General features: G+C 37.0%; 1 protein-coding gene across 1 annotated transcript in view; it reads right to left on the bottom strand.

Moving 5' to 3' along the window:
* Window positions 1–7405: 7405 nt before the first annotated feature.
* The window catches only part of LOC133539573 (transcription factor AP-2-epsilon-like), a 28505-nt gene continuing 22096 nt past the window's right edge, over window positions 7406–13814 (bottom strand). Inside the window, exons 6-8 of the mRNA XM_061881583.1 lie at window positions 12970–13088; window positions 10458–10596; window positions 7406–8353 (exon numbers count right to left, since the gene is read on the bottom strand). Of these exons, the coding sequence (XP_061737567.1) occupies window positions 8089–8353; window positions 10458–10596; window positions 12970–13088 (523 nt within the window). The 3' untranslated portion in view covers window positions 7406–8088. The remainder of the gene's footprint in view (window positions 8354–10457; window positions 10597–12969; window positions 13089–13814) is intronic.

The following is a 13814-nucleotide window of genomic DNA, read 5'->3' as shown; positions in this document are numbered from 1 at the left end:
ATTTTTGGTCTATATGTTGTGTCAGAGATACAAAACAGATCATAAATTTCCACTGCAGTGGACGTTTATTTTTGGTCTATATGTTGTGTCAGAGATACAAAACTTATCACAAATGTCCACTCCAGTGGACGTTTATTTTTGGTCTATATGTTGTGTCAGAGATACAAAACAGATCATAAATTTCCACTGCAGTGGACGTTTATTTTTGGTCTATATGTTGTGTCAGAGGTAAAAAACAGATCAGTCATGTCCACTCCAGTGGACATTTATTTTTGGTCTATATGTTGTGTCAGAGATACAAAACAGATCGCTAATGTCCACTGCAGTAGGCTTTTATTTTTGGTCGAAATGTTGTGTCAGAGATACAAAACAGATCACAAATGTCCACTGCAGTGGATGTTTATTTTTGGTCTATACGTTGTGTCAGAGATGCATAACAGATCACAAATGTCCACTCCGGTGAACATTTATTTTTGGTCTATATGTTGTGTCAGAGATAGAAAACAGATAACAAATGTCCACTCCAGTGGACGTTTATTTTTGGTCTATATGTTGTGTCAGAGATAGAAAACAGATAACAAATGTCCACTCCGGTGGACGTTTATTTTTGGTCTATTTGTTTTGTCAGAGATACAAAACAGATCACTAATGTCCACGCCATACAAGCCTTTTGGGCTTCCTATAGTCCGCCTGTGTTCCAACCTGTATTTATATGTATTTTTTTTTTGTAAATATTGTTACTGTCTTGGATATTTTCAGCACATGGCTGTAAATGTAAAACATGTGTGCCTGCGTATGTGTGCACGTATACGTGGGTGTGGGTGGGTGGCTCTACCGCCGTCTCGCCTCCCCACTCCACAGACAGGTGATTAATAAACATTAAACAATCCCTCTCCTCTCAAACACACCGGAATCTTCTTGACGGGAAGAGAAGCATATGTTTGCCTGCAGGCGCACATGCAGAGATGGAGAGCGGCCCTGCTGAGTGTCAGATAAAGAGGCGGGGGTGCAATGGGGGATTAGGTTATGGAGAGGGAGATGGGTAGGAATGTTGAGACGATGTGAAAGCTGGAGTAGCTGAGAGTATGAGGGACTCAGGAGCAGATGGTTGGAGGGAGTTGTTTGGCTTATTGGGCACTGGGGGTCGCACCTCTGCCGGTCCCCACTTCCATGTGGTGTTCAAGGCTGCAGATGGAGCGGAGGCCCTTAGAGGCTGGGTTTATTTCGCCATTTTCACTAACATTTTCAAGAACGTGGCATGGTTACCTGCACGCCGGTGTCAATAAATGCTCACCTGCAGGGCAGAAGCAGCGGTCAGGGCATTAACAGTGGAGACCTTGATGGTCTTTTGTAAGCATCCATCTTGTTAAGAGATATTTGAAGGCTGGAGGGGACTTCATCTGCAATAGACTGAGAGGGGGTGTCATCCCGTGTAATACCCATACGCACTTGGTCTGCCAGAGAATTAGGAGACAAAGCAGGAGGGATTGGTGTTAGTGACTTTGTCGTTATGTTTAGAGTGTTCAGAGTACTTATTGATCCAAAAAAATGACCGGCAACTATTCTAGTGGAGATGTTTGGACACTAAATACAAGCAACTATGGCTTTTTTGTTGTGGAAAGAAAGATTTGTTGTTCTAAACCAGGGATATCAAACTCCTTCACATCGCACTGATGGCCCTCAGAGGGCCACTTTTAACAGTGAATGATATATATGCATTTTAAATTGCTTCTTTACACAATTGTTTATTGTTATATATGTTTACGTACAAACCCTGTTTCCATATGAGTTGGGAAATTGTGTTAGATGTAAATATAAATGGAATACAATGATTTGCAAATCCTTTTCAAGCCATATTCAGTTGAATGCACTACAAAGACAACATATTTGATGTTCAAACTCATAAACTTTATTTTTTTTTTGCAAATAATAATTTACTTGGAATTTCATGGCTGCAACACGTGCCAAAGTAGTTGGGAAAGGGCATGTTCACCAATGTGTTACATCACCTTTTCTTTTAACAACACTCAATAAATGTTTGGGAACTGGGGAAACTAATTGTTGAAGCTTTGAAAGTGGAATTTTTTTCTCATTCTTGTTTTGTGTAGAGCTTCAGTCGTTCAACAGTCCGGGGTCTCCGCTGTCGTATTTTACGCTTCATAATGCGCCACACTTTTTCGATGGGAGACAGGTCTGGACTGCAGGCAGGCAGGGAAAGTACCCGGACTCTTTTACTACGAAGTAACGCTGTTGTAACACGTGGCTTGGCATTGTCTTGCTGAAATAAACAGGGGCGTCCATGATAACGTTGTTTGGATGACAACATATGTTGCTCCAAAACCTGTATGGACCATTCATCATTAATGGTGCCTTCATAGATGTGTAAGTTACCCATGCCTTGGGCACTAATACACCCCCATACCATCACCGATCCTGGCTTTTGAACCTTGCGCCTATAACATTCCGGATGGTTATTTTCCTCTTTGTTCCGGGGGACACAACGTCCACAGTTTCCAAATATAATTTGAAATGTGGACTCGTCAGACCACAGAACACTTTTCTACTTTGCATCAGTCCATCTTAGATGAGCTCGGGCCCAGCGAAGCCAGCGGCGTTTCTGGGTGTTGTTGATAAATAGGTTTTGCTTTGCATAGTAGAGTTTTAACTTGCACTTACAGATGTAGCGATCAACTGTAGTTACTGACAGTGGTTTTATGAAGTGTTCCTGAGCCCATGTGGTGATATCCTTTACACACTGTCGTTTTTTTATGCAGTACCGCCTGAGAGATCAAAGGTCCGTAATATCATCGCTTACGTGCAGTGATTTCTCCAAATTCTATGAACCTTTTGATGATTTTACGGACCGTAGATGGTAAAATCCCTAAATTCTTTGCAATAGCTCGTTGAGAAATGTTGTTCTAAAACTGTTTGACAATTTGCCTACAAAGTGGTGACCCTCACCCCATCCTTGTTTGTGAATTACTTAGCATTTCATGGAAGCTTTTTTTATAGCCAATCATGGCACCCACCTGTTCCCAATTAGCCTGCACACCTGTGGGATGTTCCAAATAAGCGTTTGAGGAACATTCCTCAACTTTATCAGTATTTATTGCCACCTTTCCCAACTTCTTCGTCACGTGTTGCTGGCATCAAATTCTAAAGTTAATGATTATTTGCAAAAAAAAAAATGTTTATCAGTTTGAACATCAAATGGGACGGCGTGGCGCAGTGGAAGAGTGGCCGTGTGCAACCCGAGGGTCCCTGGTTCAATCCCCACCTAGTACCAACCTCGTCACGTCCGTTGTGTCCTTAGCAAGACACTTCACCCTTGCTCCTGATGGGTGCTGGTTAGCGCCTTGCATGGCAGCTCCCTCCATCAGTGTGTGTATGTATGTGAATGTGTAAATGTGAAAGTAGTGTCAAAGCGCTTTGATTACCTTGAAGGTAGAAAAAAGCTATACAAATACAACCCATTTATTTATTTTTTAAATATGTTGTCTTTGTAGCATATTCAACTGAATATGGGTTGAAAAGGATTTGCAAATCATTGTATTCTGTTTATATTTACATCTAACACAATTTCCCAACTCATTTGGAAACGGGGTTTGTATATGTATATATATATATATATATATATATATATATATATATATATATATATATATATAATACATGTGTGTATGTATATATGTATGTATATATGTGTATATACTGTACATGTACGTGTATATATATGTATATTATACATACATATGTATATATATTAGACATACTTATATATGCATATAATATATAATATACATGTGTATATGTATAATATGTATGTAAATATGTATATATGTGTGTTTATGTGTATGTATATAAGTATATATGTGTATGTATATATATATGTGTGTGTGTGTGTATATATGTGTGTGTGTATATATGTATGTATATATATATACATATATATATATATGTGTGTGTGTGTGTGTGTGTGTGTGTGTGTGTGTGTGTGTGTGTGTATGTATAAAGTGCTTTTTTTATGTTTTGAATGTGTGATAATATAATATTTGTTGCAATATTAGATTAAGTTTAAAATATATGACATTGCATGTTTTGCATGAGGTGGCGGGCCAGATATGTTAAGTTTGTCACATGAGTTTTAAACATTTGTCCTTAGTTTTTTTAATGTTTTACTAGCCACGTTTGAAAATGTGATGATTATCTTATTTCATGCACATTGTCACAAATAGATCGCTGTCTTTGGAAACCACTTTTGATTAAAAAAAAAATACAATTAAATTCATTTTATTTCCTTATTTATATGGTATTTGTGTTATTCTAAACATATATTTTGGTTTGTATTTATAGAGATTTAATTTCTTGCTAACCAGTAACTGTCATTATTCTGAACACCTCTCACTGTTTATGCAACAAGTTCAGGCTTCATAAAATGTAAAATATGTTTAATTATATCCATCTTAAACTCATATTTAATTTAGTTTTATCCATTAACAACCCAAACGGCCATTTTTAAGGTATGTTTCACTGTTTATTCTTCATTAATGGTACATTTAATGAATAAAATAAGCGAATAAAATGCAAATTAAACATTTAATTCAAAATTCAAAAGAATACTTTAGGTGTGTTTACATTTTAATAGTTTTAATACATGAATTCGTTTTTTCCATACCCAGCCATTTCATTATTACAAATTGTCCATTAAATAGGCTAAATCATGAAGTCATTCACCAAATATCTTAACTGAAGAATAAGTTAATCATTAAGATTGTAAAGTGTTTTTTAAGTTATGACGTTGCTGCCCGAGCACAGGTGTCAAACTCGAGGCCCGTCACTTCATTTTATTTGGCCCTCAAAAGCCTGGAAATAATATGTATCAACAATGTACTGCTACTTCTCTTACTAAATATATTCTTTCTTTCTATTTTGGGAGAAAATATATATATGTAGACCATGTAATCTCAAATTATGTTATCTTAAATATTGTCTAATTTTGCAAAAATATATTATCAAGCATTCACACCTCTTTGAAATAGAAATAAATACTAATAATAATGATTTCAAAGCAAGCTATCCATCAAATTGTGCAATGTAAAAGTAGCAATAGATTTCATGGTAAAAGTGTGAAATTTGCTGTGGTTTTTAAAGCATATTTCTCGAAATGAAAAAAAAAACTTTTTTTACTGTAATAAACTGTGATGCTGTTTTGGCATTTACAATAATACACTGAAAAATCTACAGTTGTTGATTTGCGGTAAAAAAAAAATGGCGGCTCAGGTGCCAAAATTTAACTCTAAAATTGCATTTTTTTATTTACAGTAAAAAAACTATTTTAAATTTTACAGAAAACTTCTGGCAACAGAGTTGTCTTTTTTTGTTGTCAGTACTGTTTTTCCATTTACAGTAATATACACTACATTTTGAAGTGAAATTATTGCAACTTACCATATTTTTTTTTATTTTTTTTAAATGCTAATAAAATGCATCTAAAAATGATGTAATAATAGTATTCACTGGTAGACTCAACCCTCTATTTTGAGAGAAAGAAAACATATGTACTTCATGTAATCGCAAATTATGTAAACTAGTATATTGTCTAAAAATATATCATCAAACATTTAAAAACATTTTTTAAATAGAAATAAAAACTAATAATAATGATTTCAAAGCAAGTTACCCATCAAAGTGTGAAATATAAAAGTAGCAATAGATTTCATGATAAAATTGTGATTAGATTTCATGGTAAAACTGTGAAATTTACCGTGGATTTTACAACATTTTTCTCTAAATCAAAACAACTATTTTTGTTTACTTTACTAAACTGTTTTGGCATATACAGTAACACACCAAAAAATGTAAAACAAAAAACAAACTGGCAGCTCAAGTGCCCAAATTTTACTGTAAAATTGCAGTTTTGTAATTTACAGTACAAAAAACAAATGTAAATTTTACAGTAAAATTCTGGCAACTGAGCTGCCTTTTTTTCTACCATAAAAACAGCAGTAATTCCATTTAAAAGTAATATACACTACATTTTGAGGTGAAAATATTGCAACTTACCATATTTTTGTTTTACATTTTAGTTTTAAAAAATCGACTAATAAAATGCATAAAAACATTGTGTAATAATTGTATTCAAAATTGTGACATTTACTTAGTTTCTTACAGCATTGTTCTCTAAATAAACAAAAACAGTACTTTTTTTACTGTAATAAAGTGTGGTGTCGTTTTGGCCTTTATAGTAATACACAAAAAATTGTACAGTTGTTAATTTGCGGTTGAAAAAAAAAACTGGCAGCTCAGGTGCCAAAATTATACTGTAAAATTGCAGGTTTTGTTTTATTTACAGTAAAAGCAAATGTAAATTTTACTGTACAATTCTGGTAACTGAGCTGCCTTTTTTTTCAACCATAAAAACAGCAGTACTGTTTTACCATGAATTGATTAACGTGGACCCCGACTTAAACAAGTTGAAAAACTTATTGGGGTGTTACCATTTAGTGGTCAATTGTACGGAATATGTACTGTACTGTGCAATCTACTAATAAAAGTATCAATCAATCAATCAATCAATTAATCAATTTCCATTTACAGTAATATACACTACATTTTGAGATGAAATTGCAACTTACCATATTTGTTTACATTTTAGTTTTAAAAAATATATACCGACAAAATGCATAAAAAAATTGTGTAATAATATTATTCACTGTTAGAAGAGGCCCCCTATTTTGGGTGAAAGAAAAATAATGTACTCCATGTAATCGCAAATTATGTAAACTAATATATTGTCTAATGATGCAAAAATATATCATCAAACATTTTTTTTATATATAAATAAATACTACTAATAATGATTTCAAAGCACATTCTCCATCAAAGTGTGCAATGTAAAAGTAGCAATATAGTTCATGGTAAAATTGTGAAATTTACTGTGGTTTTTACAGCATTTTTCTCTAAATGAAAAAAAAACTACTTTTTTTTTTTACTGTAAAAAGAAATTAACTGGTAGCTCAGGTGCCAAAATTTTACTTTAAAATTGCAGTTTTTTTATTTACAGTAAAAAAAACTGCAAATTTTATAGTTAAATTCTGGCAACTGCGATGCATTTTTTTTCACCATAAAAACAGCAGTACTGTTTTTCCATTAAAATTTTGAAGTTAAATTATTGCCCTTACCCTATTTTTTTCAACATTTTATTAAAAAAAAAACAACCCGCTAATAAAATGTATAAAAAAATTGTGTAATAATAGTATTCAATGTTAGATGCGGCTCTCTGGGGCCAAACATAGCTGCGATGTGGCCCTCAGTGAAAACCACTTTGACACCAGAGGGACTAGTAAATATTGTCATTATTGAGACAAATGAAAATAAATAAAGGCATTAAACCTTAAAACAGCCATAAAAAACGTCCGTTTTTACTTTTTTTTAATAATATATTACATTTATGCTGTAATACAATAATAACAACAGTAATAACATGAATAATAATAATAATAATAAACATACACAGAAAGTACAAAATGATGTGCTCGTGTTCCTAACTTCACCATTGGCGTCCATGCACCCCCTGGTTCTGTGCATGTGTATGAGTCCAAGGAATAGTCTCACCTGACTACACTAAAAAACGCGATATTTTTGTATTTTGTCACTAAAAAAGATTAAATGTATAATTTATTAGCTGATGGGAACAAAACGCGCTCCCAGCTCAGGGTTTGGCCTTCATCTGCTTCATACACGTGCTCGGATGCAAGGGGCTGCATTCATTCCAATGGGGGGCATGTGCCGCCAGAACACCTGCTCCTTCCCGACTCGCCTCGGTCCACACATGCAGCTCCGCTCCCCACCAGCACCATGCCAAGAACTACAAGTAGAAGTCTTCTGGGACCCAAGTCGCCTCGGATATGGCTTTCGCAAAATGTTCCAAGATCCTTTCGGTTGGAAGCTTTGAAAAATACTGCTGGCCCCGATGGTGCTACTTGCGAGGAGAGGTCCGTTTGAAGAGAGGTGTTTGTGGACAGACGTGACAGTACAGCTACCGGCCTCCTCGGGCCAGAGTGTCCACAGAGGAGTTTGTCCCGCCTCTTATTTGCGGTGGTGCTTCATCTCCTTGTCGTGGTGGCTCTTCCCGCCCCCGTCCCCCTTGTCCAGCATTTTGATGGCCTCCATCAGGTAGCTCTGGAAGGCGGAGAGCGCGGCGCAGATGGCCGGCGTGCCGAAGCCGTGGGTGAGCAGGCTGAAGTGGGTGAGGCTCCCCTGGAGGCCGGGCTCCAGGCAGGGGGTGGGTCGGCTGCCCCCGAGTGGAGAGCGGTCCTGGGACATGAGGTCCACAAACTCCTTGCAGATCTCCCTTGAAAGGAAGGGGAGGAGTCAGACGGAAACTGTGGCTGTAGAAAACCTCCCCATTATTTTTCTTTAAACATGATTATCATTTAAATCAGTGGTCCCCAACCTTTTTGTAGCTGCGGACCGGTCAATGCTTGATCATTTGTCCCGCGGCCCGGCGGGGGGGATTCTTTTTTTTTTTTCCCTTTGTCATGAAAAAGGGAGTTTTTTTGGGTTGGTGCACTAATTGTAAGTGTATCTTGTGTTTTTTATGTTGATTTAATAAATAAAAAATACAATAATTTATTTGCATAATGTAGCATATTTTTTTATCATTATGGAGGAACAAATAGCCCTATTATGTAAAACCCACATTTCCACTATAGTGGACACCAAGCAAAGTAGACTTATTCAGCCATACACAAATGTCCACTACATTGGACGGTGGTTTTCGGGCAAAAATAACAACTTTATTTGCGTAATAAGGCTTTTTATTTTCATTTTGGGAGGACAAATAGCCCTATTCTACAAAACACCTATGTCCACAACTTTATTTGCATAATGTGGAGAGAATTTTTTTATTTTATTTATAAAAATTTTTTAGGGGGAAACAGATAGTCCTAATATGTTAACACAAATGTGCATTGTAGTGGACAATTCACAAAAAAACAGCCCTCGTCTGCAAAACATTAATGTCCATTGCAGTAGACACGGTTGTCAGGCAAATAATAATAACTTTTTTTGAATGAAGGGGTTTATTCTTATTTTGGGGGCACAATTAGCCATATTAAATAAACACAAATGTCCACTGCAGTGGACGCTAAAAAAAAAATATCCCTATTTTTCCAAACACGAATATTCCCTGCAGTTGTCAGGAAAATATAACAACTTGATTTGCATGATTAGACTGTCTTATATTTTGGGGAAACAATCTTCCCTTTTTATGCAAAACAAAAACGTTCACTGCAGTGGATGCAACAAAAAAAAATAGTCCTCTTGTGAAAAACACAAATGTCGACTACAATGGACGCTAAAAATTTAATTTATTCTGCAAAACACAAATGTCCACTGCAGAGAATGCTAGTTTCAACAACTTGATTTGTATTACAGGGATATTTTTAAAAGTTATTTGGGGGGGAAATAGCTCTATTATGCAAAACACAAATGTCCACTGTAGAGGACAGATTATTTTGGAAATAACATCTGTATTTTTGTGAATTAGCTAACTGATGGCCATTTACAGTATTTAATTTTTAAAAAATCATACCTTTAATATTTTTTCTCTTTCTTCCAATAATAATGTTCTGATACGACTGTATATACGGCGGATACTTCCCTCCAAAATAATTTATCTTGTTTTGAGGAAATAACATTAGAAGAATTGTTACAACGTGTAAAAGGAATAAAAAAACATGTTTACTTGACCCACTTCCTGGGAAACTGATCAAGGAGCTCTTTGGATTATTAGGTCCATCAGTGCTAAATATTATAAACCTATAACTTTCCTCTGACACGGTTCTCCAAGCATTCAAAAAATAGGCTATTCATCTTCTCCTTAAAAGACCTAACCTCGATCCTGACCTCATGGTAAACTACCGACCGGTGTCTCACCTTCCCTTTATTTCGAAAATCCTCGAAAAAATTGTTGCAGAGCAGCTAAATGAACACTTAGCGTCTAACAATCTATGTGAAACCTTTCAATCCAGTTTCAGGGCAAATCACTCCACGGAGTCAGCCCTCGCAAAAATGACTAATTGCTAACGATGGATTCTGATGCGTCATCTTTATTGCTGCTCCTCGATCTTAGCACTGCCTTTGATACCGTCGATCATAATATTTTATTAGAACGTATCAAAACACGAATTGGTATGTCAGACTTAGCCCTGTCTTGGTTTAACTCTTATCTTACTGACGGTGCAGTGCGTCTCCCATAACAATGTGACCTCGGACTATGTCACCGACGTCCCACTGGGTGTGAGTTTTCCTTGCCCTTATGTGGGCTCTGTACCGAGGATGTCGTTGTGGTTTGTGCAGCCCTTTGAGACACTAGAGATTTAGGGCTATATAAATAATCGATTGATTGATTAATATTTTCCTAAAATGATGAGATCTGAGTGGTGCAAACTCACTTGGTGGCGAGCAGCATGCTGCGTCGCGTGGGCAGCTGCTCGGGCTCGCTCTGCCTGCACAGGTACTCGGCGGCGGCTCTGGCCGGGAACTCTGTCTCACATACGTACCCGAAATCTCTGGCCAGATGGACCGCCTCGCCTGGAGGGTGGAGCAGAGGACACGTTGGTTACTTAGCACGGCGGGACCAGCGTCCACTGCAGTGGACCTTTGTTTTTGGGTCCATTTTTTTTGTCAGAGATACCAAACCCATGTACACTGCAGTGGACACTTGTCTTTAGGAAGATGTTTCTTTTGTCATAAACACAAAACATATCACAAATGTCCACTCCAGTGGACATTTATTTATGTTCTATTTGTTTTGTAAGAGATACAAACCAGTTCATAAAGGTCCACTACAGTGCACGTTTTTTGGGTCTATTTTTTTTTAGATACAAAACAGATCATAAATGTCCACTACATTGGACGTTTTTTGGGTTTATCTCTTTTGTCAGAGGTACAAAACAATTCACAAATGTCCACTGCAGTGGGCAAATGTTTTTGGTCAATTTCTTGTGTCAGAGATACAAAAAAGATGATCAATGGCCACTCCAGTGGATGTTTATTATATGTCTATTTGTCTTGTCTAAAAAGATAGAAAACAGATCACAAATGTCAACTGCAGTGCACGTTTGTTTTTGGTCACTTTCTTTTGTCAGAGATACAAAACAGATCACTAATGTCCACTCTAGTGGACGTTTATTTTTGGTCCATTTCTTTTGTCAGAGATACAAAACAGACCACAAATGTCCACTGCAGTAAACGCTTGCTTTGGGTCTATTCATTTTGTCGTAAAAATAATAAAAATCAGATCACATATGTCCACTGCAGTGGAAGCTTGTTTTGGGTCTCTTTCTTTTGTCAGAAATACAAAACAGATCACAAATGTCCACTGCACTGGATGCTTGTTTTGGGTCTATTCTTGTGTCAGAGATACAAAACAGATCAAAAATGTTCACTGCGGTTGGCGAATGTTTTTGGTCAATTTCTTTTGTCATAAGTCTAAAACAGAACACTAATGTCCACTGCAGTGGACGCTTGTTTTTAGGAGGATGTTGCCTTTTCCAGGGATACAAAACAGATCATAAATGTCCACTGCGGTGTATATATATTTTTGGTTTATTTGTTTTGTTAGAGATATAAAACAGATCACAAATGTCCACTGCAGTTGATGTTTGTTTTAGGTCAATTTCTTTTGTCAGAAATACAAAACACACCACAAATGTCCACTGCAGTGTACGCTTGTTTTGGGTAAATTTCTTGTGTCAGAAATACAAAACCGATCACAAATGTCCACTGCAGTGGGCGAATGTTTTTGGTCAATTTCTGTAGAACAGTACAAAACAGAACACTAATGTCCACTGCAGTGGACGCTTGTTTTTTGGGAGATGTAGAAAATGGATGGATGTTGCCTTTTTCAGGGATACAAAACAGATCGTAAATGTCCACTGCAGTGGACATTTGTTTTATGTCTGTTTTGTCACAGATACAAAACAGATCACTAAAGTCCACGTTTATTTTGGGTCTATTTGTTGTGTCAGAGATACAAAACAGATCACAAATGTCCACTGCAGTAAACGCTTGCTTTTGGTCCATTTATTTTGTCAGAAATCAAAAGCAGATCACACATGTCCACTGCAGTGGACGCTTGTTTTTGGGTCTATTTCTTGCGTCAAAAATACAAAACAGATCACAAATGTCCACTGCGGTGGCCGAATGATTTTGGTCAATTTCTATCGTCCATCCATCCATCCATTTTTTACCGCTTGTCCCTTCTGGGGTCGCGGGCAATTTCTTTTGTCAGAAGTACAAAACAGAAGACTAATGTCTAGTGCAGTGGACACTTGTTTTTAGGAGGATGTTGCCTTTTTCAGGGATACTGCAGTGGACATTTGTTTTTGGTCTATATGTTTTGTCACAGATACAAAACAGATCACTTATGTCTACTCCAGTAGACATTTATTTTTGGTCTATTTGTTTTGACAGAAATACAAAACAGAACACTAATGTCCACTGCAGTGGACGTTTGTTTGAGGTCAATTTCTTTTGTCAGAGATAAAAAACAGACCACAGATGTCCACTGCAGTAGACGCTTGTTTTTTTTGGGGGGGGGGGCGTATTTCTTTCGGCAGAGATATGAAGCAGATTACACATGTCCACTGCAGTGTACGTTTTTGGGGGGTCTATTTCTTTTATCAGAGATATAAAGCAGATCAGAAATGTCCACTGCAGTGGACGCTGGTTTTTGTAAGATGTGACGCGTGTGTACATGATTTAAAACATGCTTTAAACTGTAAGAGTAAGTCAAGTCAGGTCAGTGTGATCACTTGCACTATTTAAACACTTCATTGCTCTTTGCCGCTCATGCGTGAATATTTCTGTCGATCTGCGACTGTGTGTGTGTGTGTGTGTGTGTGTGTGTGTGTGTGTGTGTGTGTGTGTGTGTGTGTGTGTGTGTGTGTGTGTGTGTCGTACCCTCCACCAGAGACGTTAGCAGAGTGACGTTGGCTGCCTTGCGTCGCCCGGCGGGCAGGTTGAGGCCAATCTTCTCCAGACGCTCTCTCAGACAGCGGCCACCATTCTTGGACTTTGCCCTGAGGGACGGTAGAGACAGAGCAGTTTATAGCGTGTGTGTGTGTGTGTGTGTGTGTGTGTGTGTGTGTGTGTGTGCGTGTGTGTGTGCGTGTGTGTGTGTGTGTGTGTGTGTGTGTGTGTGTGTGTGTGTGTGTGTGTGTGTGTGTGTGTGTGTGTGTGTGTGTGTGTGTTTCTGGCAACGCTTACTTAACGGGGACATTGCTCTGTTTACACAGTCACCTTTAGGGGACTTCTGACGGTATGGGGATCAATAACAGGTCCCCTAAGTTAGTGGTTCTCAAATGGGGGTTTGCGTACCCCTGGGGGTACTTGAAGGTATGCCAAGGGGTACGTGAGATTTTAAAAAAATATTCTAAAAATAGCAACAATTCAAAAATCCTTCATAAATATATTTATTGAATAATACTTCAACAGTGTTGACAGATAGATTTTTTGTGGACATGTTCCATAAATATTTTCTTTTTTTGTGAAGAAATTTTTGGAATTCTGTTCATGAATCCGGATGGATCTCTATTAAAATCCCCAAAGAGGGCACTTTAAGTTTCTATGTGTACAAAACTTTATTTATAATTGAATCGCTTGTTTATTTTTCAACAAGTTTTTACTTATTTTTTTCCAAATAGTCCAAGAAAGACCACTACAAATGAGCAATATTTTGCACTGTTATACAATTTAATAAATCAGAAACTGATGACATAGTGCTGTATTTTACTTTTTTCCCAGGA

This window comes from Nerophis ophidion, linkage group LG21 (assembly GCF_033978795.1).
Source record: "Nerophis ophidion isolate RoL-2023_Sa linkage group LG21, RoL_Noph_v1.0, whole genome shotgun sequence".
Classification (NCBI taxonomy): Eukaryota; Metazoa; Chordata; class Actinopteri; order Syngnathiformes; family Syngnathidae; genus Nerophis; species Nerophis ophidion.
The sequence above is the reverse complement of the archived record's forward strand: the minus strand, read 5'-3'. Positions and strand labels throughout refer to the sequence as shown.